This window comes from Tupaia chinensis, unplaced genomic scaffold (assembly GCF_000334495.1).
Source record: "Tupaia chinensis unplaced genomic scaffold, TupChi_1.0 Scaffold000563_1, whole genome shotgun sequence".
NCBI lineage: Eukaryota > Metazoa > Chordata > Mammalia > Scandentia > Tupaiidae > Tupaia > Tupaia belangeri.
In genome coordinates, this window is record NW_006160076.1 from 2,755,642 (window position 1) to 2,780,660 (window position 25,019).

At 37.5% G+C, this 25,019-nt stretch overlaps 1 protein-coding gene across 2 annotated transcripts in view; it reads left to right on the forward strand.

Annotated features, from left to right (window-relative positions):
* Window positions 1-25,019, forward strand: part of ROS1 (ROS proto-oncogene 1, receptor tyrosine kinase) — a 157,712-nt gene that overhangs the window by 79,527 nt on the left and 53,166 nt on the right. For both annotated transcript variants that reach the window (XM_006157868.1, XM_006157869.1), the window contains exons 28-36: window positions 1,508-1,707; window positions 3,391-3,535; window positions 4,918-5,150; window positions 5,235-5,411; window positions 11,814-11,982; window positions 13,142-13,259; window positions 16,600-16,790; window positions 19,471-19,554; window positions 23,154-23,289. In XM_006157868.1, the coding sequence (XP_006157930.1) occupies window positions 1,508-1,707; window positions 3,391-3,535; window positions 4,918-5,150; window positions 5,235-5,411; window positions 11,814-11,982; window positions 13,142-13,259; window positions 16,600-16,790; window positions 19,471-19,554; window positions 23,154-23,289 (1,453 nt within the window). The remainder of the gene's footprint in view (window positions 1-1,507; window positions 1,708-3,390; window positions 3,536-4,917; window positions 5,151-5,234; window positions 5,412-11,813; window positions 11,983-13,141; window positions 13,260-16,599; window positions 16,791-19,470; window positions 19,555-23,153; window positions 23,290-25,019) is intronic.

Sequence of the window (25,019 nt, forward strand, 5' to 3'; positions counted from 1 at the left end):
TAGAGGGAAAGAAGGAAGGAAGGAACAAAATGTATGGGAAAAATGTGTCTTCCTGTTCTGAACAACTTTTCCAACATTTCAGTCTATCGTACCAATCAGTTAAATAAAGACAAAAGAATGACAAAGGTACCAATGACTTCTTATTTTTTTTCCCTCTATTGGAGAGGTTTTTGCTATAGGGTGCATGTACTCGCCAGAAAGACAGAGAGAGACAGAGAGACAGAAAGCGAGAAATCATCCCCCCCGGGGGGGTGGGGGGGGGTGGCCACGCCGCAATCCCTTCTCCTCCGTTCTCCTCTCGGGATCTTGGGCACTCACCCACACGCGCCCAGCATGAGTTTTAAGCCACTGGGTCCAGGACGCGAACCACGGTGGACTACATGGGAGTCCAGCGACATAGCCATTACGCTAACTGCTGGTTCCCCAGTGACTTCTGAATCAGATTATTGTTCTGGCTGCTAACATGGGTCCCATTCCTACTTTACGAGAAATCAGTATGAACTGAATACTCTTGGATAACTATTGGTTAAACTGGAGAGTAGCCCATTTTGTAACTTTAGGGAAATTACCCTTTTCCAAATCACCATACTTCCCAAGTATCCTCAAAGTTAGGCTAACAATTCCCTTGGGCATTCCCTACTGCTTAAAATTTTTCCGTAGTACTCATTTTAAATGATGGTAGAGACTTAAGCTGAGTCTGTAGTGTGGCTATACCACTGCCCTGGTTTAGGGCATACCATGTTCATTTTAGTCTTTGTAAATGGTGCTCCCTGGAGTTGTGTAGGGTGCAACATGCTTTGTGTATGTGGTGGTGTGGCAGTTCCACAATGCCGTCAAGCACACAGACTTCTGGTTTTCCTCAAAATTCCAACATGTGCCTTTTAATAAATTCTCACAAGATGGCCACTGCTTCTCAAGATATCATGCAGCGTCTTGCATCACTTGACTGGCTAGACTGTGTCACATGATTATCTGAGTTTTTCCTTTGGGAAAAGCTGAGTTTTTCCTTTGGGCTTGCCACCCTAAATGATATCAGACATATGTGAATTTGAAGAAGAGGAGGAGAATATTGGGTAGAATCTAACAGTGCCTGCCACACACACAATATTGAAATGCAGAAATTTTTGTTTCTTCAAAGACTAACATTATTTCAAAAGCATTTTGTCTTTCTTTCTTTCTTTCTTTTTTTTTTTTTTTTGAAAATTTGCTGTGGTTTGTGTGCACTTGCCAGAAAAAGACAGAGACTCAGAGAGAAAGAGAAAGAGAGAAAGCACTTCCCAGGGGGACTGGCCACTCCGCAGTCCCTTGTCGTCCATTCTCCTCTCAGGAATGGTTTTTAAGTCACCACGCCATTGGCTGATCCAAAAGCATTTTCATGTTTACCTTTTCAAGCAAAAGTTATGAGTGTTTTATAAATTTCTAACTTTGGTATCTCCCTTAATGTTAAATAAATCTGCTGGTACTGTCTTATATGTGTATATATTTAATTTTTTTCTCCTTATTTTAGACAAAGCATTTCTGTCTCTAGCTTCAACTATTGGAGAGCCAGCGCTACTTAATGCTACCAACAGTAGCCTCACCATCAGACTACCTCCAGCCACAACGAACCTCACATGGAACAGCATTACCAGCCCTACGCCAACATACTTGGTCTGTTACACAGCAGTGAATGGCCGGAAAAACAGCTCTGACAGATGTAGAATGCTGGTGAGATAGAGCTAAGGGTCTTTGTCGTTTCACAAGATGTCCTTTTTTGATACAAAATTATCAGCTATGATACAGTACTTCCCCTTTGTTTTGAAATGTACTATAATGCCACTTGTTCTAATCTTCTCGTCTGAACGTAAGTTTGGCTTCAAGGAAGTGTATTAACTCTGGCTAGTTGATGGATTGCCATGGCAACAGTTTTTTTTTTTTTTAATCTTGAAAGAACTGGATTTGATTACCTAATTATCCCCAGAGAGTGATAGAGATTTGTTTTTGTGGCCTATCCAGCAGATTGAAGTTTGAGGAGTAAGAAATGGGCAGAAAGAACATAGCCATATACTTTTCCACATAGTATTTATCTAATATAAAAATGGTACATTATGCTTTTGTCGATTATTTCTCATGTGTTGCGAAAGGTACTGCTGTTCAGGGACTCTGTGTTTATTCGTTATTGTATCCCCAGCACCTACACAGTACTTGGCATTGTCTAGGCATTCATTTGATATTTCTTGAATGAATTAATTGGAATGATTTATCCCAGCATTAGCATTACTTATCCCAGTTATATATATTGTATATATATATGTGTGTGTGTGTGTGTGTGTGTGTGTGTGAATATACACATATACAATATTTTTCTTTGTGCTTAGCTTTACTTAATCAATTCAAAAGTGACCTTCACATCTACGGGACACCAAGCACTTGCCATAAAGTAGTCATGATTCTTGTTACTGCACTTATTTTGTAACCTTTCTTTATACGTTCCTAAAATGAGTTGTTTCAGAGGTCACTTGGGCCATTTGGCTGACCAAGCTTGGGCATTGTGTGGCACTGGGTATCTGTTGTTAGAACTAATCTATCTTACCATCTTTGTATCGATTAATGTGGGTCTAAGTCAATGGTTCTCCATTTTGATGAAATATTGTTTTGTTTTGTTTTAAACTAGGGCCCAGTCTTCACTCTAGGCAATTCAGAATTTCTGGAAGTGGAACCCGGACATAATACTTCTTTCTGGTAGAGGTTTTTGCCTTGGGGTGCATGTGCTCACAAAAGAGAGACAGACAGATACAATGAGAAGGAACTTGAGAAATCACCCCCAGGGGGGATGGCCACACTGCAATCCCTTCTCCTCCATTCTCCTCCCGGGATCTTGTACACGCACGCACAGAGGTCCGGCATGAGTTTCAAGCCACCAGATTGGAGACTCGAACTGTGATCGGCCATGGGGGAGTCCAGTGCTTTTTAAAAACTTCCCAGATGACTCCAAAGTACAACCAAACTTAAGAATCATTGGTCTAAGAAAAGTCTTTTTACCCTATTACTCTAAGAATGGCTAGACAATATAGCTTAATCTTTTATTATATTTACTTAAGTAGTACATCCTTACAATATAGTATTAATTAAACAGTGTCCTTTTTTGAGACTTTAGCTTCCTATATGAAATAAATTATTTCACAAAATTGAGTGAGGGCTACCAATCATTGTCATTTATTCTTGGAGATATTAAACAACTTAGGTCTTGGTAGACAGAATAGTGGGATTGTCATTAATAATCCAGAATTTAAAATAAATTAACTTTTTTAAATTGAAAAAGTTTAATTTTTCTTCTCTTTGGTTAAATAATTTCTAGCCATTTATATAATATATAGGAATAAGATATTAATTTTTAAAAATTAATTACAGGAATTTCAGGAGAGAATAGCCCTTATTGAAGATTTACAACCATTTTCAACATATATGATACAAATAGCTGTAAAGAATTATTACTCAGATCCTTCAGAACATTTACTTCTGGGAAAAGAGATTTGGGGAAAAACCAAAAGTGGAGGTAAGTTATGGGTTTGTTGTGGGTTACTGGAGTGAAATTTTGTTATATATGTGAAGCATGCAGGGGGACTCATATATATAGGAAAAGTTCATGGAAAAATAGAATTAAAGGATGAGTTCATTTTGGTTTAAAAAGTTTTTTTTAATATATGTGCTTTATAAAAAAATAATATTCATTTTGTATGGAGAACCCTCACATATGTTTATATTTGCTTTTCAAAAAATTTGAATGCTGGGACCAACAGGTGGCGTGGTGGTTAAGGCGCTGGACACTCCCACATGGCTGACCATGGTTGGAGTCCCAGACTTGGTGGTTGGCTTTCTCACTTACCCTCTTTCTCGCTCGCTCTCTGTGTCTTTGTCAAATTAAAAATAAATGAATGAATAAATAAAATTTAATAATTATTAAAAAAAAGAAAACTGTTTCAGAATAAATAGGTTATAAAAAATTTGAATGCTAAGTAGTCATTATTATGTAAAGTTTTTCAGTTGTTTTGCTACTGGGTTGTATGCACTTGCCAGAAAGAGAGAGAGAGAATGAGAAATCACTCCTTGGGAATGATGGCCATGCTGTGGTCTACTTTCCCCCATTCTCCTCTTGGGATTTTGGGCATGCGCGCACGTATGCCTGGCATATTTTCCAAGCTACCAAGTCTATGACTTGAACCGTGCACTCGGCCATGTGGGATCCAGCCACCTTAACCACCGTGCCACCTATTATGTGAACTCTTAAAAGTTGAATAAGAAAAATGTATTTGTGGAACAATATTTTGATGACGTGACTGTTAAACTAACTAATATTCCATCAAAATGAGAAACAACTAAGAGGTGAAACATCATAAACAAAAGTTTGACCAACAAATACATTCTTTCATTTCACCACACAGTGTCACTCTCTTCCCATATATTCGTAAGTCTGTATATGTGGTGAAGCCAGAGAGCCACACCTTTCCACCACGTGAATTTCACTGGGGCCACTAAGATTTATAGTATTATAAGATCATTGCCTGAAAGAAAGTAGGTCTAGAATCTAAAAACAGTATTCTAGGAAATGGCAATTATTATGAAATGATGTTATTTCTTTTAGATGGCTCTCTGATGATATTCACGAAACTCATTGAATGGGATTACTCATCATTGGCCATATCTTTGAAATGGAGTCAAGGAATCAGTTGGTCACTAGGCAAAAATAAATAAGAGCCTTTCAGGCAGCCTGTTAACTTACCGTTACATCAGAGTCTGACTTTCCTTCTGTATGCCTGTTAGTCCTAGATATGATATTTCTCATATGATAAGATTATTCCTCAACTAAGACTTCATTAGTTCTTTCTACCTCTCAGTGCTGTTGCAACATCGCCCATCATTCTTTGCCATTTATTTCAGTACCAGAGGCAGTATGGCTCATTAACACAACTGTGCAGTCAGACACCAGTCTTATTATATCTTGGAGAGAATCTCACAAGCCAAATGGACCTAAAGAGTTAGTCCGATATCAATTGGCAATCTCACATCTGGGCCTAATTCCTGAGACTCCTCGAAGACGAAGCGAATTTCCAAATGGAAGGCTTGCTCTGTTTGTTACTGCACTGTCTGGTGGACAATTATATGTGTTAAAGGTGCAGTATATTGGGTACTTGTTATTGCCAGTTTCCAGTGTAAGGTTATGAAAAAGTTAATCAACTGTTCTTTTTTACAAAAAGGTTCTGGCCTGCCACTCTGAGGAAATGTGGTGTGCTGAGAGTCATCCTGTCACTGTCAAAATGTTTGACACACCAGAGAAACCTTACGCCTTGGTTCCAGAGAACACTAGTTTGCAATTAGAGTGGAAGGCTCCATCTAATGTTAACCTCATCAAATTTTGGTTTGAACTCCAGAAGGTAAACTTTTTAAGTAAATCTTAATTTTGTGATTCATATCATAAATAAGTTGTAATTTATACCCATTTATGTCATATATTCATTTGTATCATATATAAATTGGAATACCCTTTTCAAATGTCTAGAGAGCTCTCTTATATAATGAACAATATATTTGACAACATTCATTGATTATAATTTGGCCTGAGGAAGCAGTAAGTTAATTTCTTTTGTTCCTACTTTTAAAAAGCTATAATTTTTATTTACATTCAATCATTGCATATCTCTATAGCTCACATTATGATTTTTCAAAATATACAAGCAGTATATGACAATCAAATTTAAAAATTACCATATACATCATTTTCAATAGAGAACCTTACATTCTTATGTCTGTTAAGTGTTCCTCTTCTTTTCCTCTCCCAGCCATCCCTCACCATCCCATCCCCTCCCTGATAGTCTCTGATATTTATACTTATCCTCTATACTACCATATCTTTGGATTTTTCAATCTCTGCCATAAAGTGAAGGCATTTATATATTAAGGTTGGTGCAAGAATAATTGTAGTTTTGCATTGTTTAACTTTGTTGTTTGATATTGGATATATTCTTAAATAAATGTGGCTATTTTCTAGATCATTTTAATGTGCATTTCTCACTGTTTGTTTTTTTCTAATGACTTACTGACTACTGTTTAGTTTATATGTACTTTAGACTATGGCAATGATGTTAGACAAAAAGTAAATTCGAGCAACTTTCTTATTCAAGTTCAAAATGGGTCGTAAAGCAACAGAGACAACTTATAACATCAACTCATTTGGCTCAGAGATTGCTAAAGAACATACAGTGCAATAGTGATTCAAGAAATTTTGCAAAGGAGATGAGAGCCTCAAAGATGAGGAGATAGTGGCCAGCCATCAGAAGCTGACAAGGACCAACTGAGAGCAATCATCAAAGTTGATCTTTCTTCAACTACACTAGAAGTTGCTGAAGAACTTAACACTGACCATTCTATGGGTTCTTGGCAATTGAAACAAATCGGAAAGGTGAAAAAGCTTAATAAGTAGGTACCTTTTAAGCAGATGAAAAATTTTTAAAAAGTTGTGTTTTATAGTGTTGCCTTCTCTTATTCTACATAACAGCAAACCATTTCTCAATTGGATTGTGATGTGTGATGAAAATTGGATTTTATATAATAACCAAGGATGACTAGCCCAAGTGATTGGGCTGAGAAGAAGCTCCAAAACACTTCCCAAAGCCAAACTTGCACCAAAAAAAAGGTCATGGCACAGTTTGGGGGGTCTGATTCACTATAGTTTTCTGAATCCAAGCAGAACCATTACATCTGAGAAGTATACTTAACAAATCAATGAGATGCACTGAAAACTGCAACACCTGTATCTAGCATTGGTCAACAGAAAGGGCCAGTTCTCTACAACAACCTACCACATTTCATACAACCAGTGCTTCAAAAATCAAAGGATTTGCCTCATCTGCCATGTTAATCTGACCTATTGACAACCAACTACAACTTACTCAAATATCTTGACAGCTTTTTGCAGGGAAAATGCTTGTGTAACCAGTAGAATGCAAAAGATGCCTTTCCAGAGTTCATTGAATCCCAAAGCATGGATTTTTACACTACAGAAATAAACTTATTTCACATTCACAAAATGTGTTGATTGTAATGGTTCCTATTTTGAGTAAGAAATATGTGTTTGAGACTAGTTATGGTGATTTAAAAGTCACAGTCCAAAACTGCAATTGCTTTTGCACCAACTGAATATATTGAATGGGGGATATACAGTATTTGTCTTTCGAAGTCTGGTTTATTTCACTTAGCATTAAATCTTTAGTACTCATTCACTTTAAATAAAATGACAAAATCTCATTGTTTCTTATGGCTGAATAATATTCCATAGTGTATATGTGCCACAATTTTTGAACCCAGTTTTCATTTCTTCGTCATTTAGATTGAGTCTATGTCTTAGCAATTGTGAGTAATGCTATAATAAACATGCGAGTGTAAGTGTCCTTCTGTCTGAGAAGTTTCCTATTCTTTGGGTAAAATACTGTCTTGAATGGTAGTTCTATTTTTAGGCTTTTGAGGAACCTCCATATTTTTTTCCACAGTGTCTGTACTAATTTACATTCCTTTCTCTTTTTTTTTTTTTTTTTGGAGAGGTTTTTGCTATAGGGCGCCAGACAGACATAGAGACAGAAAGCGAGAAATTACCCCCCAGGGAGGATGGTCACGCCGCAATCCTTTCTCCTCCATTCTCCTCCCGGGATCTTGGCCACGCACGCACATGCGCCCGGCGTGAGTTTTAAGCCACTGGGTCCAGGACGCAAACTGCGGTCGACAACGTGGGAGTCCAGCGACATAGCCATTACGCTAACTGCTGGTTCCCAAATTTACATTCCTTTCAACAGAATCTGTGGGTTCCCTTTTTGGCACACCTTTTCCAGCACTTGTTCTTTATTTTTTTGATCATAGCCATTCTGAACAGGGTAGAACCATATATCATTATAGCTTTAATGTGCATTTCCCTTATGATAAGGGATGTTGAACATTTTTTCATGTGCTTTTTGGCTATTCATATGTCTTCCTTAGAGAGTTGTCCAGACTAATTTCTGATGGAAAGATCCAGAGATTAATCTGCTCTTAAAAGGATCTATGTAAAAGGGTATGAGTTACTGCTTACTGATTTCATAATATTATGCTTAATTTAGTTAGATGTTATCAGTGTGATTCTCCAGTTTAAAGTCCATAGCAAATTAGTGTTTTCTATAAAATAAAAAAGAAAGCTTTGAAAAAACAAAAAGAGCAAAAACCTTGTCTAAAAATGTTCTTTCAACTATGTGAGGGCTTTATAGTAACAGGAGAGAAGTAAAATATAAAACCTTTTGATCTAAATTACTTTAGTGCTGGCTTGCAAGCTTTGTATGTTTCTTCATTCAAAATCCTTTATTTAAAAAATAAATAACTAATAATTCCAAAGGGCATGTGTGCGAGAAAGTGAAAAAGCACTTCCCTATAGGGGATGGCCATGCTGCAATCTCTTCTCCTCCACTTCTCATTTATTTTGGGATTTGGACCATACATGAACATGCACTGGAATGTTTCTTTTTTTCTGGATGGTTGGAGAGGTTTTTGCTATAGGGCGTGTGCGCTCGCCAGAAAGACAGAGAGAGACAGAGAGACAGAAAGCGGGAAATCACCCCTGGGGGAATGGCCATGCTGCAATCCCTTCTTCTCCATTCTCCTCTTGGGATCTTGGGCACACACACATATGTACCCGGCTTGAGTTTAAGCCACTGGGTCTGGGACTTGAACCACAGTCGGCTACATGGGAGTCCAGTGACATAGCCATTATGCTAACTGCTGGTCCCCAATAAAATAATCCTTTTTTTAAAAAGCAATATAGCTGCGGTCTCACTGTTTCTCTAAAACTGAGGTGGTTATTCAGTATATTTTTTTAAATTTAGTATATATAATTTTTTAAAATAATCTTTTACTTTTTGGATAAAAACTATAAAAATACAGAACTATACTGTATATTGAGTTGATAACATCAAAGCCATAGTTTTTTTTTTTTTTTTTCACTATAGGGCACATGCGCTCGCCAGACAGACAGAGAGAAACATAGAGACAGAAAGCGAGAAATCGCCCCCCAGGGGGGATGGTCACGCCGCAATCCCTTCTCCTCCATTCTCCTCTCAGGACCTTGGGCATGTATGCACACGTGCCCGGCGTGAGTTTTAAGCCACCGGGTCCGGGACACGAACCGCGGTCGACTATGTGGGAGTCCAGCGACATAGCCATTATGCTAACTGCTGGTTCCCTCAAAGCCATAGTTTAATTGTACTACTATTGACCATGTTTCTGATAGTTTGTTGCCTATTTACAGATAATATTTATAAACTTATAAAATGTGACTCAATTCGAAGACTGTTTGTTTTAGGGCTATCTATTTAAATAAGCTTGATGCAGTTCAGTCTAATGTCAGGGGGAGGAATGTAAAGTTAATTTCCTAGATCAAAGAAATGACCTTGAAGATGATGATGCTTGAGTCTTTCATTCTACTTAGATTTTAAATTCCACAAAGTAAAAAAAAAATTGTAACAGACTATAAAAGAACAACATATTCAATTTAATATTAGAAAGGTATTAGATATTACATATCAAAGATATTGCTTTCATAAGTTTTTTCTAGAAGTTTATTTAAATTGTGATTTTTTTTCCAGCTGCCCAGGCAAACCCTTATAAGAACTAAATAAACTCAGAAGTTCTTATTTATTTTATTTATATATATATAGATAGATAGAGACAGAGAGACAGAAAGTGAGAAATCACCCCCCAGGAGCGATGGCCATGCCACAATCCCATCTCCATTCTCCTCTCGCAATTTTGGGCATGCACACACACGTGCCTGGCGTGAGTTTAAGCCACCGGGTCCAGAACTCGAACCATGGTCAACTACATTGGAATCCAGCAACATAGTCATTATGCCAACAGCTGGTCCCTCAGAAGTTCCAATTTATAAGACATCATAGTTCATATTTCCCCAATTCCTACCCAAATATTTTGCAAATCCCTCTGTGTAACCACCACCCCTTCACTTGTTGGCCACTGACAAATGGAAGGTCCTGAGTGGTTTGTAATTTACTAGGATACTGCATGTCATTCTTTTAAGTTGGTGGTCCGCCCAGAATATTCATTGCTACGGTAAAGCCAATACTCACAGTTTTCCAGAAATACCCTTGGCCAAACATCTCCCCAACATTTAAAGGAGCCCTGAGAATTTCTGTATGGTGTGGAATGTTGGGTCCCCTAGGCTATTTACTTATGGTAGTTTCTATACCAGATTATTAAGGAGGCAAAACCAAAAAATGTTAATATTTTTTAGCCAAGATTTACATAGACTCTGTTTCTCTGAAGGTCCAGGGCAAATATTTCAGATTTAATTCACTTGTTTCATTAAACCATATGTTTCAGTGGGATTGATGTGTAGGAAAGTTCTTAATATTATCATTTATATATTTTTTATTTGTATACCATGTTCCCTTTTTTCTCTTTGATTTTTGTAGTATGGTGTCCTACTTCCTGAAGGTGCTCTCCAGAATCTCTCCTAACTGAATAGAAAACGAATATAAAGTGTCATGATGTGACCTTGTAGGTGTTAAATGGGAAAGGAGATGTAAAGTTTATTTATGGTAACTGACCTTAGGAAACTCTACAAGAGAAAATACACCATGAACCTTTGACAAAATGCCATATCTTCTATCTTTTCCTATTTGTATGTTTAGTGAAAGAAAACAAACCATCATTTTAAAATAGTGATATGATTATTAATAGTGGTATCAACATCATTACTTAATATTACTATTGTTATTATCAATAATGACAATCTGTATATAAATATGTGTACAATGATATTACACAGATTTTTAAAAAGCAATGTCACAGAGAAGGCAGTTTCATAAAACTAAATTATAGGGTTAATATCTAAGGTAGAATGAAAGCAACATTCAAGTTCTAACCTTGCTACTTAGTGGCTGCATTATGGTGAGCAAAACCTTTCTCTTCTTAGGAATCTAAGCTTCCTGCATATGAAGATAGGGAACAATGACCACTTGCCTGAAGAGAGTTTTAGGATGAAAATACCTAAACGTTTCAGTTTGTTAGTCACATGAACTTCAATGAAACGAACCATGTAAAATGTTATTCTGAAATTTAAAAATGTGTAGAATAGAAAGTGTCACAGTTTTCATCCATTAATGTTCTTCAGTTAAGAATTTGCATTTTGGGACAACCAGCTGGTGTAATGGACTCCCATGTAGTTGATTGTGGTTCGAGTCCCAGACCTGGTGGCTTAAACTCATGCCGGGTGCATATGCGTGTGTGCCCAAGATCCCGAGAGGAGAATGGTGGAGAAGGGACTGCAACGTGGCCATCTCTGCTGGGGGGGCAATTTCTCATTTTCAGTTTCTCTCTGTCTTTCTGGTGAGTGCATGCACCCTATAGCAAAAACCTCTCTCTCAAAAAAAAAAAAAAAAAAAAAGAAGAAGAATTTGCATTTTTAACCCTCTTGATTTTCATATAGGATTCTAACTTCAGGGACAACAGGATTTGCTGTTTTGAATCTTCTAGAAGAGATATAGTCAGAAAAGCCTATCCTACTTTGGGTTTATCCTAAAAACCATCATTTATGTCAGTGATACCTTACCATAAAAAAATAAAACTGCTGTAAGTCCTGGGGATAATCTTTGGGATCAAATATTCATAAAGAAAACTTTATTCTTTAATAGAAAGTACATTTTATTTAAGTATTAATCACTTACCATAAGCCCATACATTTCTGCTTAGAATTTGTTTTTTTTTTAAAAAACAACAATGTTAATTGAGACTTCTTTTTCTAGTGGAAATACAACGAGTTTTACCATGCTAAAGCTTCATGCAGCCAAAATCCTGCTTATGTCTGTAACATCTCAAATCTACAGCCTTATACTTCGTATAATGTTCGAGTAGTTGTGGTTTATGAAACAGGAGAAAACAGTACCTCACTTCCTGAAAGCTTTAAGACAAAAGGTGAGTACTAACACATGGAACTCTCAGAAAACCCTGTGTCTCATTCTTTTCTCATTCGCCCATTTTTAGAGGTTGAAACTTGTCTTTGAAAAGACTATATTACTATTTCTGGAGTTTGATTAAATAAGTTGAAAAGTTAGGGATCATTATAGACAGAAGTGAAAAAATACTGGCCTCATCTTCAGGATTCTGAACTAGGCAAAATTAGTTCTCCTTTCAGTATTCTGATTTACTATCTATAGTAGTTATGACACTTTGCAGTGATAAATAAATTAAAATAGTGTTACTGAGTGTTCAATAAATATTTATTTGTGACTACTATTATTCAGATGCTAAAAGTGAAAAATCTTTAAAAAATCCATTAAACTAACAAGTATTATGAAAGATACACCGTAGCTCCAACTTGATCCCTATAAAAATTTACTAAGGTGAAATGCTCCAAAACTTATCATAGTTTCCCTTATTTGCATTTAATTGCCAGGGGGATGTACACTTGCCAGAGAAAGAGAGAAAGAAAGAGGAGGAAAGTACACCCCCAATGGGATGTGGTCATGGTGCAGTTCCTGCTCCTTCTTTTCTCTGTCCTGTTGAGATTTGGGGTTTAAACTGAACTTGGTCATGTGGGATCTGGCTCACTTAACCTTAGGTATAGAGCTAGCCCTGTTTATCATTTATTATGTGGCAAGCTGGGATATATTGTCAATCCAGTCAATAATGCACTTAATCCATCACTCATAAAAATTTCAGATACTGGGGATCAGCAATTGGCATAATGGCTATGTCACTGGACCCCCACATAGTCGAACATGGTTCGAGTCCCGGACCTGGTGGCTTAAACTCATGCCGGGCATGTGTGCATGCATGCCCAAGATCCTGAGAGGAGAATAGAGGAGAAGGGATTGTGGCATGGGCACCTCCCCCTGGGGGAGGGTGATTTCTTGCTTTCTGTCTCTCTGTCTCTCTCTTTCTGGCAAGCACATGCACCCTATAGCAAAAACCTCTCAAAATTTTTTTTCAGATACTCATTTAAAAATATATAGTCATATCAGAATCTTGCTTTAACGTATTGGTCTTTCTTCTTAGTAATCCTAGAAAAGTGTCAATGTAGAATATTTTATACTTCTAATACACCAATTGATACTTTCTTTTGTTTTCAAAGCTGGAGTTCCAAGTAAACCAGGCATTCCAAAATTATTAGAAGGGAGCAAAAATTCAGTACAGTGGGAAAAAGCTGAAGATAATGGAAGTAGACTTATGTACTATCTCCTTGAGATCAGGTACGTTTGTTTGTAAAAACACTTTATGAACTACAAATTTAAGTTGTTAATTGTAACGTGATCAAAATGAACATTTATGATAGTGTATTTATATAAAAATACAAAGGAACTTTTGCCTAAGGACTTTGCATGCATCAATAAATTCTTTACTCAATTCCTGGGAGTCAGCCTTGAAACTCTAATTATAAGATATATTGCATCATTCTCAGAAATCTGCACCTACTCATCAAAACTTTATGGAAATCATTGCGGAGGCTCATGCGACCGATATTTACCTAATGCCTATACTGATTAAGAAGCTGAGCTGCTATTTGATGCTAGATGATGGTATGCATGTAAATGCTTAAATAGTTTGTTTTAGCAAGGTGAATATATTCTAGTGAGAACTGACAATGAGCTGGGTATTTTTCAGGGATGTAAGATTAGATCAGGGGCTGAAGTGGCCTGAAATGTATGGGTCACATAAGAACGTCTATCTGCTGTGAAGATGACAGTTTGCAATGTGATCCCAGGGCCTGAAAATGTGCCATCAATGAAAACTACCAGCTGATGAACACATGCAACCTCAGACCTGGCCAGTACGGGGAGCTCACTGAGCCATAACTGGCTCAGAAAGACTGACTTCATGCCAACTTGAGGGGAGAATTCAAAATTCCAATGACATTCCCCTCACGGGACTGCAAAACTATCTTTTAAGAAGCTCCAAGGACAAAAGTCACTTCCATAATTATAGTCCTGGAAACTTGAGCTTTAGATCTATTTTTGCTTCATCTTGTTCTAGTATTCCCATAACCTTAAAACATTTTCTTGCTCATGCTAGATAATTCCTTTGGCCACTTTTCTAATTAGAAGTTCTTGAAATTTCTGTTACTGTTTTTCATGTAGAGTGAAGTACATTCTGACCTGCATAGCTGTCTTGGTGATCTGTGTAGTTGTGTTCAGCAACCAGGCCTCAGCACAGTTCTTCCTAGGACCCTCTTAGTGTGTTCTCTTCAGTGGCATTGTATGTGTGCAGTTCCATGTAAGCACCTTGTATACTCCTTGTCCCAGGTCTCCACTGTCAGAACATGGAGTATACGATACAGAATAAATTGCTGTAACTTCAGTGTTTCAGAGTAAGTTCAGGACATTTTAGTTAGATCCTATGTACCTGCTGATGGTACAGTAGGAGGACAAAGTACGTGAACTTAAGCACTGAATTTATTAGCTTTCTAGGACCACCATAAAAAAGTACCACCAACCAGGTGGCTTAAAACAACAAAAATTATTCTTATAGGTCTGCAGGCTAAACACCTGAAATCAAGATAAGCAGGACTGTGCTACTTCTGAGGGGTTTAAGGTTTTAAGGAATAATCCTCCCTTGCCTCAGGTTTTTGCTATAGGGCGCATGCGCTCACCAGACAGAGAGAGACAGAAAGCGAGAGATCACCTCACAGGGGGGATGGCCACGCCACAATCTCTTCTCCTCCCAGGATCTTGGGCACGCACGTACACGTGACCGGCATGAGTTTTAAGCCACCGGGTCTGTTACGTGAACCACGGTCGACTACGTGAGAGTCCAGAGACATAGCAGTTATGCTAACTGCTGGTCCCCCTTGCCTCTTCTTAACTTCCAGTTTTTTTCTGGCAACCCTTGGTGTTCCTTGGCTGGTAGATACATTCATTATCTGGTCTTTATCTCTATCATCACATGGTGGTCTGCCCATGTGCACCTCTGTATGAGTTTCCCTCTTCTTATAAGGATACCAATCATAGAATTAGAGCCCGTGCTAAACTGGTATGACTTCATCCTAAGTTGGTTACATCTGCTTCCAAACAAGGTCTCCTTCACAGGTTCTGAGTGGCCATGAATTTAGGGGAGGAGGGACTATTCAATCCAGTACACAGACCCTGTCTAAATCTTTGCACTTTTCATTTTTGGAAATTAAGTTCATCTGTAAAATGGAGATGATGACATCACTTTAGGTTGTTGTGAAGACTCAGTAAAATGAAAGAGCATATGTGCAGCACCACTATTGTGTGTTGTAAATAGAAGGTGCTCAGCCAATGTCAAATTTCTTCATCCTCTTCCTCAATGGTCAATAACTGTGAGGAGACACTTCACAAAAATTCAGGGGCCTCTTTCTTATGCATCAGAGTTCTTTGGTTAAACAATGAAATTGCCAAGGCTTACCATAAGACTTCACAAAATGTATGAAAACATGTGTTGCAGTATTTTACTCAAGACATCCCTAAGACACTTACCTCCTGGGAATGGTTGTGACCAACTCTGCTGCTCCAAAGTTCCTGAGACTGTTGCCCATTCCTTGCCTTCCATGAAACTCAGTCCTTCTTATCCTGTTGCTTTTTTCAGGATGACCACTCAACAGGAGCAGAACTGGTTTCTACTTCATCCCTAAGTTTACTGTGCATTGGTACTGTGTACCAAAACTGATGCACTCTGAAAAGTTTCAAACTGAAAATGTCCTTCATTGTCAGAGAAGACATCATTGGAAGATCTTGAGCTTGCCTTTACTTAATTATTCTGTTAGAAGTCATTCCCAATTATGTTTTTCTGAACCTAGTTCATGTGTTCTCTCCATGGTTCGAATGAAGAGTAACATGAATTGACTCTGAGGTGAAGTGTAGGCCAGTTTAAAGGAAGCAATGAACCTTAGAATCTCAGATGAAATGATAACATTAGTAGTTGAAATATCACATTCTCTTTATAAATTTAAAAAGAGATTTTTGGTATAGGGTGTATGTGCTTTCCAGAGAGACAGAGAGACAGAAAGCAAGTAATTACTCCCCGGGAGAGGATGGCCACACCACAATCCCATTTCCTCCATTCTCCTCTTGGGATTTTGAGCATGCATGCACATGGACCCAGCTGGATCTGGGCCTACATGAAGTCCAGCGACATAAACATCATGCCATCTGCTGGTCCCAATTTCATATTTTTTATTTTACCCAGACATGGCATAAGTAAACTATGATTGGCAAAAGAGACTGAAAATGGAGAAAACCAGAAAATTCCCAGTCAAAAGTTATGGAAATATTGTCTTATGTGGAATTCTGAAGACAGTTTATACAGTCTGATAGTAGGAAAAGAATCTTCAGCTTTCTCTTGGCCATTGGTTATTCATCACTTTCTTGACTGATTCCCTGAAGCACTAAGATGACTATAAAACCTTGCTGTATTCTCTATCCAGATTATGGGAGAGGAGTGGGGTCAAGGATGAAGTGTGCAACAAGAGACTCGGGAGTTCTGGTCATTTAAATGATAAATGCGTAACTAGAAATAACACATATATTATCACACATGTTTTTTGTTTTTACTATTTTATTGTTTCTTTTGCAGAAAAGGCACTTCAAATGATTCAAAGAACCAGAGTTTGAAGTGGAGAATGACATTCAATAGTTCCTGTAGTAGCATTTGCATATGGAAGTCCAATAATCTGAAAGGGACTTTTCAGTTCAGAGTAGCAGCTGCAAATAATCTGGGATTTGGCGAATACAGTGACATCAGTGAGAATATTACATTAGTGGGAGGTATGCCACCATGTCTGATGACACACTAGCTTATTATATGGAAGTTCAATGATAAAGATAGCTGGTTCCTTTTATTTATTTTTTTTCACCAGAGGGCACATGTGCAGTGAGCAAAGGGAGGAAAAGAGGGAAAAGCACCTCCTAATGGGGCATGGTCATACTACAGGTCCTTTTCCATTTCTCCATCTTGCTGGGAGTTGGGGACACATGCACACACTCCTGGTGTGTTTCAAGCTGCTGTGGCCAGGATTTGAACCATGGTTGGCCATGTGGAATCCAGGTCCCTTAGCCTCTATGTTGAGGTCAGCTTGATCTTAATATTAGCAACAGCCACCATGCCTGTATAACCTGTTATCTAGGTTATTGAACTATTCAATCGATCTAATATGGTTTTCCTAAAATATTGTCAGTATGTAATTTTTCTCCCTTGATACAATAAACTACTCCTTAATGTCTACCATATCAATTCCCTTCTCCTAAATAGGCTCCCAAGTTTGCCCACAATCTAGATCTTTATCTATCCAGCTTTAGTATCCCATTCCTGGTATAGGACTCCCTCCTATCAGTCATTTCATCTTCCAAGGCTTCAGTTACCATTAGTCAACAGCAGTTTAAAAATATTAAATGGAAAATCCTAGAAATAAATAATTCTTAATCTTACATGTGGATAGTGATGAGTAGTGTAATGAAACGCTGTGTCCTCCTGCTCTGTCTCACACAGAACACCATTATTCCTTTGCCTAGCATATCCACATTGTATACATTCTGTGCCTGTTAGTGTCTTAGCTATCACATCAAAAACCATGATACATGTAGTTTTGTACTCTCTGTCACTTCTAGCATCCAGTTATGGGTCTTGGAATGTATCTCCCACTGATAAGGGGGGACCATTGTACTTTCACCTTTAACACAAGAGGCCTGACACTATTCTTTGTCTCCTCCCTGACAGCTGCCTCTTCCATTGTGCATCCTATTTTAGTCTATGATACATTGTCTTTTATCACATTAAGCTGGAAATCTCAGCAATAGTTGATATTGCTCTCTACTCAGTCACCAAGTTATATTGATTTTACTTTTTCTAGTTCTCTCTGAGGAGTTCCACCTCGGTGTTCACAAGTTAAGGCATTGTTTCTTGCCTGTGCTCCTGCCTTAATCACACTACTGACTGTTAATCTAGCCAAAGCACAGGCTAGATCACCTAACCCCGCTCTAAAATACTCATAATGGCTCTCCATTCCCTACCTTCACAATCAACTACAGACTTCTGTATGACATGTAAGGTCTTCCATGATTTGTCCTTCAATTGTTTTCATCTTTCCTGATATTTATTTATTTATTTATTCATTTATTTATTTATTATTTGGAGAGGATTTTGCTATAGGGCACGTGAGCTCACCAGAAAGACAGAGAGACAGAAAGCAAGAAATCACCCCCCCCCCCCCCGGGGAAATGGTCATGCCACAATTCTTTCTCCTTCATTCTCCTCTCAGAATCTTGGGCACGCACATACATGCGCCTGGCGTGAGTTTAAGCCAGGACTAGAACTGTGGTTGAATACATGGGAGTCCAGCGACATAGCCATTACACCAACTGCTGGTCCCATTCCTGATATTTATTCATAGCTATAGCCATATTAGACTGGTAGAAAGTCTTTGGGTCACTAAATCTTTGGCCTTGTGTTTCCTTTAGACTAGAATCCAGGCCACAACTCTTCTGCATGCTCCTGAACTGGGATTTCCTTTCCTTTTCTTTCTGACAGATGAAATTCTTCTCATCCTTCAAGACCTAACTTATTACATCCATTGTAATACCTGACTAATGCTCCTTAGGCAAAATGAATTACTGAGTTTTACATACATACATTCCATAAACTTGTATCATTCTTATTTGTATTACAGTGTTATCTGCATAAGAGCCTGGCAAACTTTCTTTCTTTCTTTTTTTTTTTTCTCATTAAACTTTGTTTTAATGGGTCTCAAAATTCTGTGACAGATTTTTGGTCAAGTTCTTCCTGGCAAACTTTCTGAAAAGAACCAAAAAGTAAATATTTCAGGTTTTGCAGACTATATTGGATCTCTGTAACTTTTTTTCTCATCTTCCTTTTAAAGATAATACATAAAAAATGTAAAAAAATATTCTTAACTCACAGGCAGATGGTATAAAGCCAGACTTTGGTCAGATTTGGCCCTTGGGTCTTAGTTTGCCATGCCACATTCTACACGTTTTCTCTTCTACACAACTGAGACCACCTAAGGGAAGACACCCTGGCTTCATGTTTATATTTCTCAGTTTAATACCCATGGACTTAAGTGTGAATAAAGATGTTATAAAATAATAATAATCTCAACTACATAATGCATGAAGATTGTGACTTCTTGGTCCCAAATTCATTTACAAGATTATGTTTCCCCAGTCATTGTAATATAGAAGATTGGTGGGTGTATTTCAATGGTGTGTTGGTAAATGGGCTCTCTGGGGTGGAGGGAACACCAAAAACCTTGCTTTTGGTTTTCAGTGGTATAAATACACTCGCCACTCTGCAGGATGATTTTAAGTTACCAACCATTTATCAACTGGCTTACAAAAGTTGTGGAGGATCTAGCTAGCTGTGCTGAGGTAGAACAGGGATTATTTGGCTTTATTTTGTGGATTAATTAATTTTTCTCATTTATATCATCAGATGGTTTTTGGATACCAGAAACAAGTTTTATACTTACTATTATAATAGGAATATTTCTGGTTGTTATAATTCCATTGGCTTTGGGTAAGTATCATAGACTTAAAAAATAAGTAGTAAGCTGTTTACTTGATTATACTGATTGATTTAACTCTTAATTTACCTAATCTCTCACATAAAGCATGACTTGAGTTCCTAAGTTCATAAAATTCACAATGTTACCTTTGACTATTGCATAATCAAAAACTTCTGTGAGTTTTATTCTGATAAAGGGGTAAATAGCTTATAAAAAATGTATCCGTATTTACACTTTCTGGTATACTTAGATAAAACTACTTTTAAGGTCACCACCTTGTAACTTTCTTTAAAACTGCATTTGTTGGGCCAGCAGGTGGCATGGTGATTAAGATATTGGACTCCCACATGCCTGACCATAGTTTGAGACCCAGACCTGGTTACTTGAAAATCACACTGAGTGTGTGATTAATTTTTAGAGATTTTTGCTATAGGGTGTGTGTGTTCACTGGACAGACAGAGACAGAGAGAGATAGACAGAAAGTGAGAAATCACCCCACGGGGGACAACCACACTGCAATCCCTTCTCCATTCTCCTCTCAGGATTTTGGGCAAGCAAGCTTACATGTCCAGTGTGAGTTTTAAGTTGCCAGGTCAGGTACTCGGATGGCAGGAGACTCCGTGGGAGTCCAGTGCTGTGACCATTACGCCAGCTGCTGGTCCCTCTACTCTCACTTTTAGACACCTTGCCGGTTTCTTTCAAGTCCCTGCCCTTTTATAAATGACTCAGAAATCAGAAAAATTAAGCTAGGAAAGAGAAAGTTGGTTATTTCTCAATATTCATTTTATATAAATGTGTTAGGTTTAAAAAGTTTTCCCCCCCCTAAGATTTTGTTTAATGATAAGAAAATGAAGTGACAATCCCAAAAGAGATGGTCAGATATTGGGCTTCTAAGATTATCATAGTGATCATATGTTCTCTTTTATTCCTGTTGTTTCAGTATAAATATTAATAGCACTTTTTTTAGTCCCCCAAATGTCTTGGTTTAGGTTGTAAGATCTATAGTTTCCTTGTCTACTGCTAATATCGTGTCCCTGACAAGCTTAAGCTTTACAAAACAGGCATGATACTTACCAGAAAAGAACACTCAAATAAATATTCAGGAAGTTGCAGCTTATTTGGTTAATAAATAATAAAAAGTTATAAGGGAAAATGAAAGGAAAAGTTACAAACATAATGTGGAATGCTCAAAATAAAGAAAGTCAATGTTTCACTAAGTGTTCTAAATTTTTATTCTTTTTTCAAATTGATTAGAGTCAGAAACTATCGGAGAAACCTCTGAAACTTAAATTGTATTTCTTTTTGAAGATCCCCTGCCCCAGATAATATGTGGAACGCCTTCTCACTTGGAAAGCTAAACATTTCAGCTGATCCTGCCAGGATTTTAACCTGTGGTTCCAGGGAGTCTAAGTATTGCACAGCTGATGTTTGTGCCACTAAGCCAGCCCCTCCAGAATTACCCATATGACTGCAGTATATTTGGCAGTTGGCATATAGGCTTGACTGTCTGCCTCCCTACTGGGAAGGAGTTTTACATGAAGAATCCTCTCTCTGACCTTTGCTTATATATCACCATTGTTTAAAACCATTGCTCTAATGGATGAACATGAGATAATTTCAGGCAACCTATTGTGCTTTCAAGACATCCTATGAATATCTGACTTTCTCAGGACTTCAAGGTCTTTGCTCTGTTTGGATTTCATGGATTTTTAAGTATAGCTGAGCTATTTTGGTTCTTTGCTTTTAGTAGCCGTGCATGTGGTTTTGCTAGCAGGAGTGTGCGAGTGCATGCGTGAAGATCGGGTTATTGAAGTAATGACAAGTAGTGATTATTTTAAAGTTTGTAATGTATGGAAGGCGCTCACTGGTCATATTATAAATATAAAATTGAAACAAGCACTTAAAAATAAGCATCAACAGCACTGCCTTGAGGAGTGATCATATTAATGTGCAACATTAGCTGTATGCTGAGAGGAGAAGGAAATATGAAATGGTGAAATACAGTTGCTGACTTCAAGAGCCTGCCTTTTCATGAGGGAAGTGGGCCATACCCATGTGAAAAGATACCTGTTAAGTAACAATAAAAAGCAACAGTACATGAAATGTACAAGACAGTGATGTAGGAGAAGCAATGAGAGGTACAACTAGCCTTTTAAGTATAGGGATGAGAGATCAGCAGAGTTTGCAGAGGTCTCAGAAGGCATCAGTGAGGATGTAGGGCTCACTGGGGGCCTTTGAAAATGAAGAGAGGTGAGGAAAATGCTGCAGATTTGACAAACTGCATTAATGAGTGTATTTGTGACTCTTCCTTTGAGATCCCTCAGAGGGACTTTCACTTGAGTGAAACGCTATCCTCTTGCATGCAGAAGCTACAAGGGAATAAAATTCAGATCTTAATGATCATTTTCCAAAGCATTCTTACTGTTCTCAACTTCTTAGCCAATATCCAAGGATAAATGGGTGATTTAATTGATGTAACTGTATTTTAATTTTTTAATCTTTTCAATGGGATTTATTTATATTTAAGTAAAAGTAGCAAAAGTTACATAAGTTTTTCTCCTTAAAACATTTATTTCGTGCAATCACATTATTATCAATCACTTTTTTGTGTTTTGATATTTAATATTTTTGTGTATGGTAAATATAACACATTATATAGCAAAGGAATACGATATCTCTGTTAAAACTATAAACTATAAATAAAAATATTTGAAATATTATTGTCATCAAATTAATAAGATTTAAATGGGAAATATTTCATTCTATTATAATGATATATATATACACACACATATAGGTACATATACATTTATGATTTATCTATATCTCCTGATAAAACTCCCAACAACAAAAGCTAGTAAAACAAAAGCTGAAGAAACACATCATAATGTGGTGTTCTTTGTTAAAAATGATGAATATGGTGATATTCTTGATTTAATTATTGCACACTACATTCATGCCTGAAAAATACATTTTATCAGGATAAATGATATATGCTCATTGTGTAAAAAAGACAATATAAATCACTCATGATTCCACAACTAGGGAATCACTGCTAATGTTTGATGGGCTTAATTCCAATAATTTCTCTACATATTTGGATATGTTATATGAAAAACACATGACTTTAAAACTTTGGTTGTCATCATATACATTCTTGTACTCTGCACTTAAAAGAAAGTGCCATTGTATTGAAATCAGCATTTTCTCCATTCTACTGAATATCCATAACCTGAATATGTCTGAATTTAGGAATAAATTTGTTTCACTAATAATTAGGAAGTTGGTTTATCTTGACTGTGGCTTACAGGCAATTTTGAGAAATTGGTTGTAATATTAAGATATTTCAATTTGTTTTTAAAAGCTGTAAGAAATATATTAACCTTTCCGCTGAGAAGTGAAATGAAATCTGACGTTATAAGTTGTGTATGATTTTATATAAATTTTAACCTGGATTTAATTAGTTTTACTATCCTAGGCACTGTTTTTAATTAAGTTCTGTTATTCTACCAATAGTGCTCTTTTAAAATAATCATTTAAAATGAATTGACATTTCCTATAAAAAGAAGCAATGTTTTATTTTCTAAATTATAGTCCTTTTTCTTTATAGTTTGGCATAGAGGATTAAAGAATAAGAAAACTTCCAAAGAAGGACTATCAGTTCTCATAAACGAAGACAAAGAGTTGGCTGAGCTGCGAGGCCTGGCGGCTGGAGTAGGACTGGCTAATGCCTGCTATGCCATACAGTAAGTGGTTGGCCTCTGCATGGGACACCTAGGCAGAGCTGGGGGACTAACGAGAGTGCCCATGCATCCCATGTTGCTCGTCCCACTGGTCCTGGCAATGCCCACTACTCTGGCATAATTATTGAGAACATTCCCTTCCACTCTCAACTGTGGCTTGGAATACATGACAAATTATGTGGTTATCTTATAAGGGAAACACAGAAAAATTAATTAGTTTTCCAGTGTTTTATCATGTGGTTCAACAATAAAAGAAAGAAGGGGATAAATACTAAATTGAAATGAGTAGATGATAATATGGTTGGTTCAACTAGAGGTAGAACTTAAGACAAGAGCAATACCAAAGGCTTTGTGTATGTGCTATTAAATCACATCTTATTCTTTCAGGAGTTACGTGGTAATTGTCTACAAAATCTCTTTAAAACACATGAGTTTTGAACTTGGGTTGTCATCATAATTAAGGAAAATATTTGTGTCTCTTCTCATAAGAAGAGACAAAATAATGGTCTATAAAAAAAAGAAATTATATGGTCATAGACCTTGCTTCTGGAAACTAAATGTAATTTGAAGACATAAAAAAACCAAAATATTTGAACTAGAAATAACCTAAATCAGGTATTCAGAGGTGACTTTGAGAAAACAGTATATTTGATATTCAAGATTCACAGGACCAACAGTTAGCGTAATGGCTATGTCGCTGGACTCCCATATAGCCGACTGTGGTTCGAGTTCCGGACCCAGTGGCTTAAACTAATGCCAGGCACATGTGCGTGCGTGCCCAAGATCCTGAGAGGAGGACGGAGGAGAAAGGATTGTGGCGTGGCCATCCCTCTGGGGGGTGATTTCTTGCTTTCTGTCTTTCTGTCTCTCTCTGTCTTTCTGGCGAGTGCATGTGCCCTATAGCAAAACCTCTATTAAAAAAAATAAAAAAAATAAAAAAAGATTCTCTATGAAAATCTCAAAGCATTTTTTTTTTTTGGAGAGGTTTTTTTTTGCTATAGGGCATGTGCACTTGCCAGACAGACAGACAGAGACAGAGATACAGAAAGCGAGAAATCACCCCCCAGCGGGGATGGCCACGTCGTAATCCCTTCTCCTCCATTCTCCTTTCAGGATCTTGGCCACGCACACACACGCGTCCGGCGTGAGTTTTAAGCCACCAGGTCTGGGCCGCGAACCGCGGTCGACTACGTGGGAGTCCAGCGACATAGCCATTACGCTAACTGCTGGTCCCCCGAAAATATCAAAGCATTTTTAATTTAAAAGGTTTTTTCCCCTGTCATAATGTTCCAAGTGAGAAGATTAGCTTTCTAAATGTTTTCCGGATGGTGATGAAGCTGATGTGATTATAGAAAATTTTGTTTTACATAAGAGATCAGGAATGTGAAACAGTTAAAATTAAAACTCACAAACCCAGATACATTTATTGCTAGTTTGCAATAGAATTCATTCAAATTAGCAACCCGATGAAATTAATAACTATTAACTTTGACAGAACAAGCTATTACAAAAATGTACAAAATGAACATGCGTATGGGACCAACAGTTAGCGTAATGACTATGTTTCTGGACTCCCATGTAGTCAACTGCGGTTCAAGTCCCGGACTTGGTGGCTTAAACTCATGCCAGGCGTGTGTGCATGCATGCCCCAGATCCCGAGAGGAGGAAGGTGGAGAGGGGATTGTGGTGTGGCCATCCCCCTTGGGGGGGGTGGTTTCTCACTTTCTCTCTCT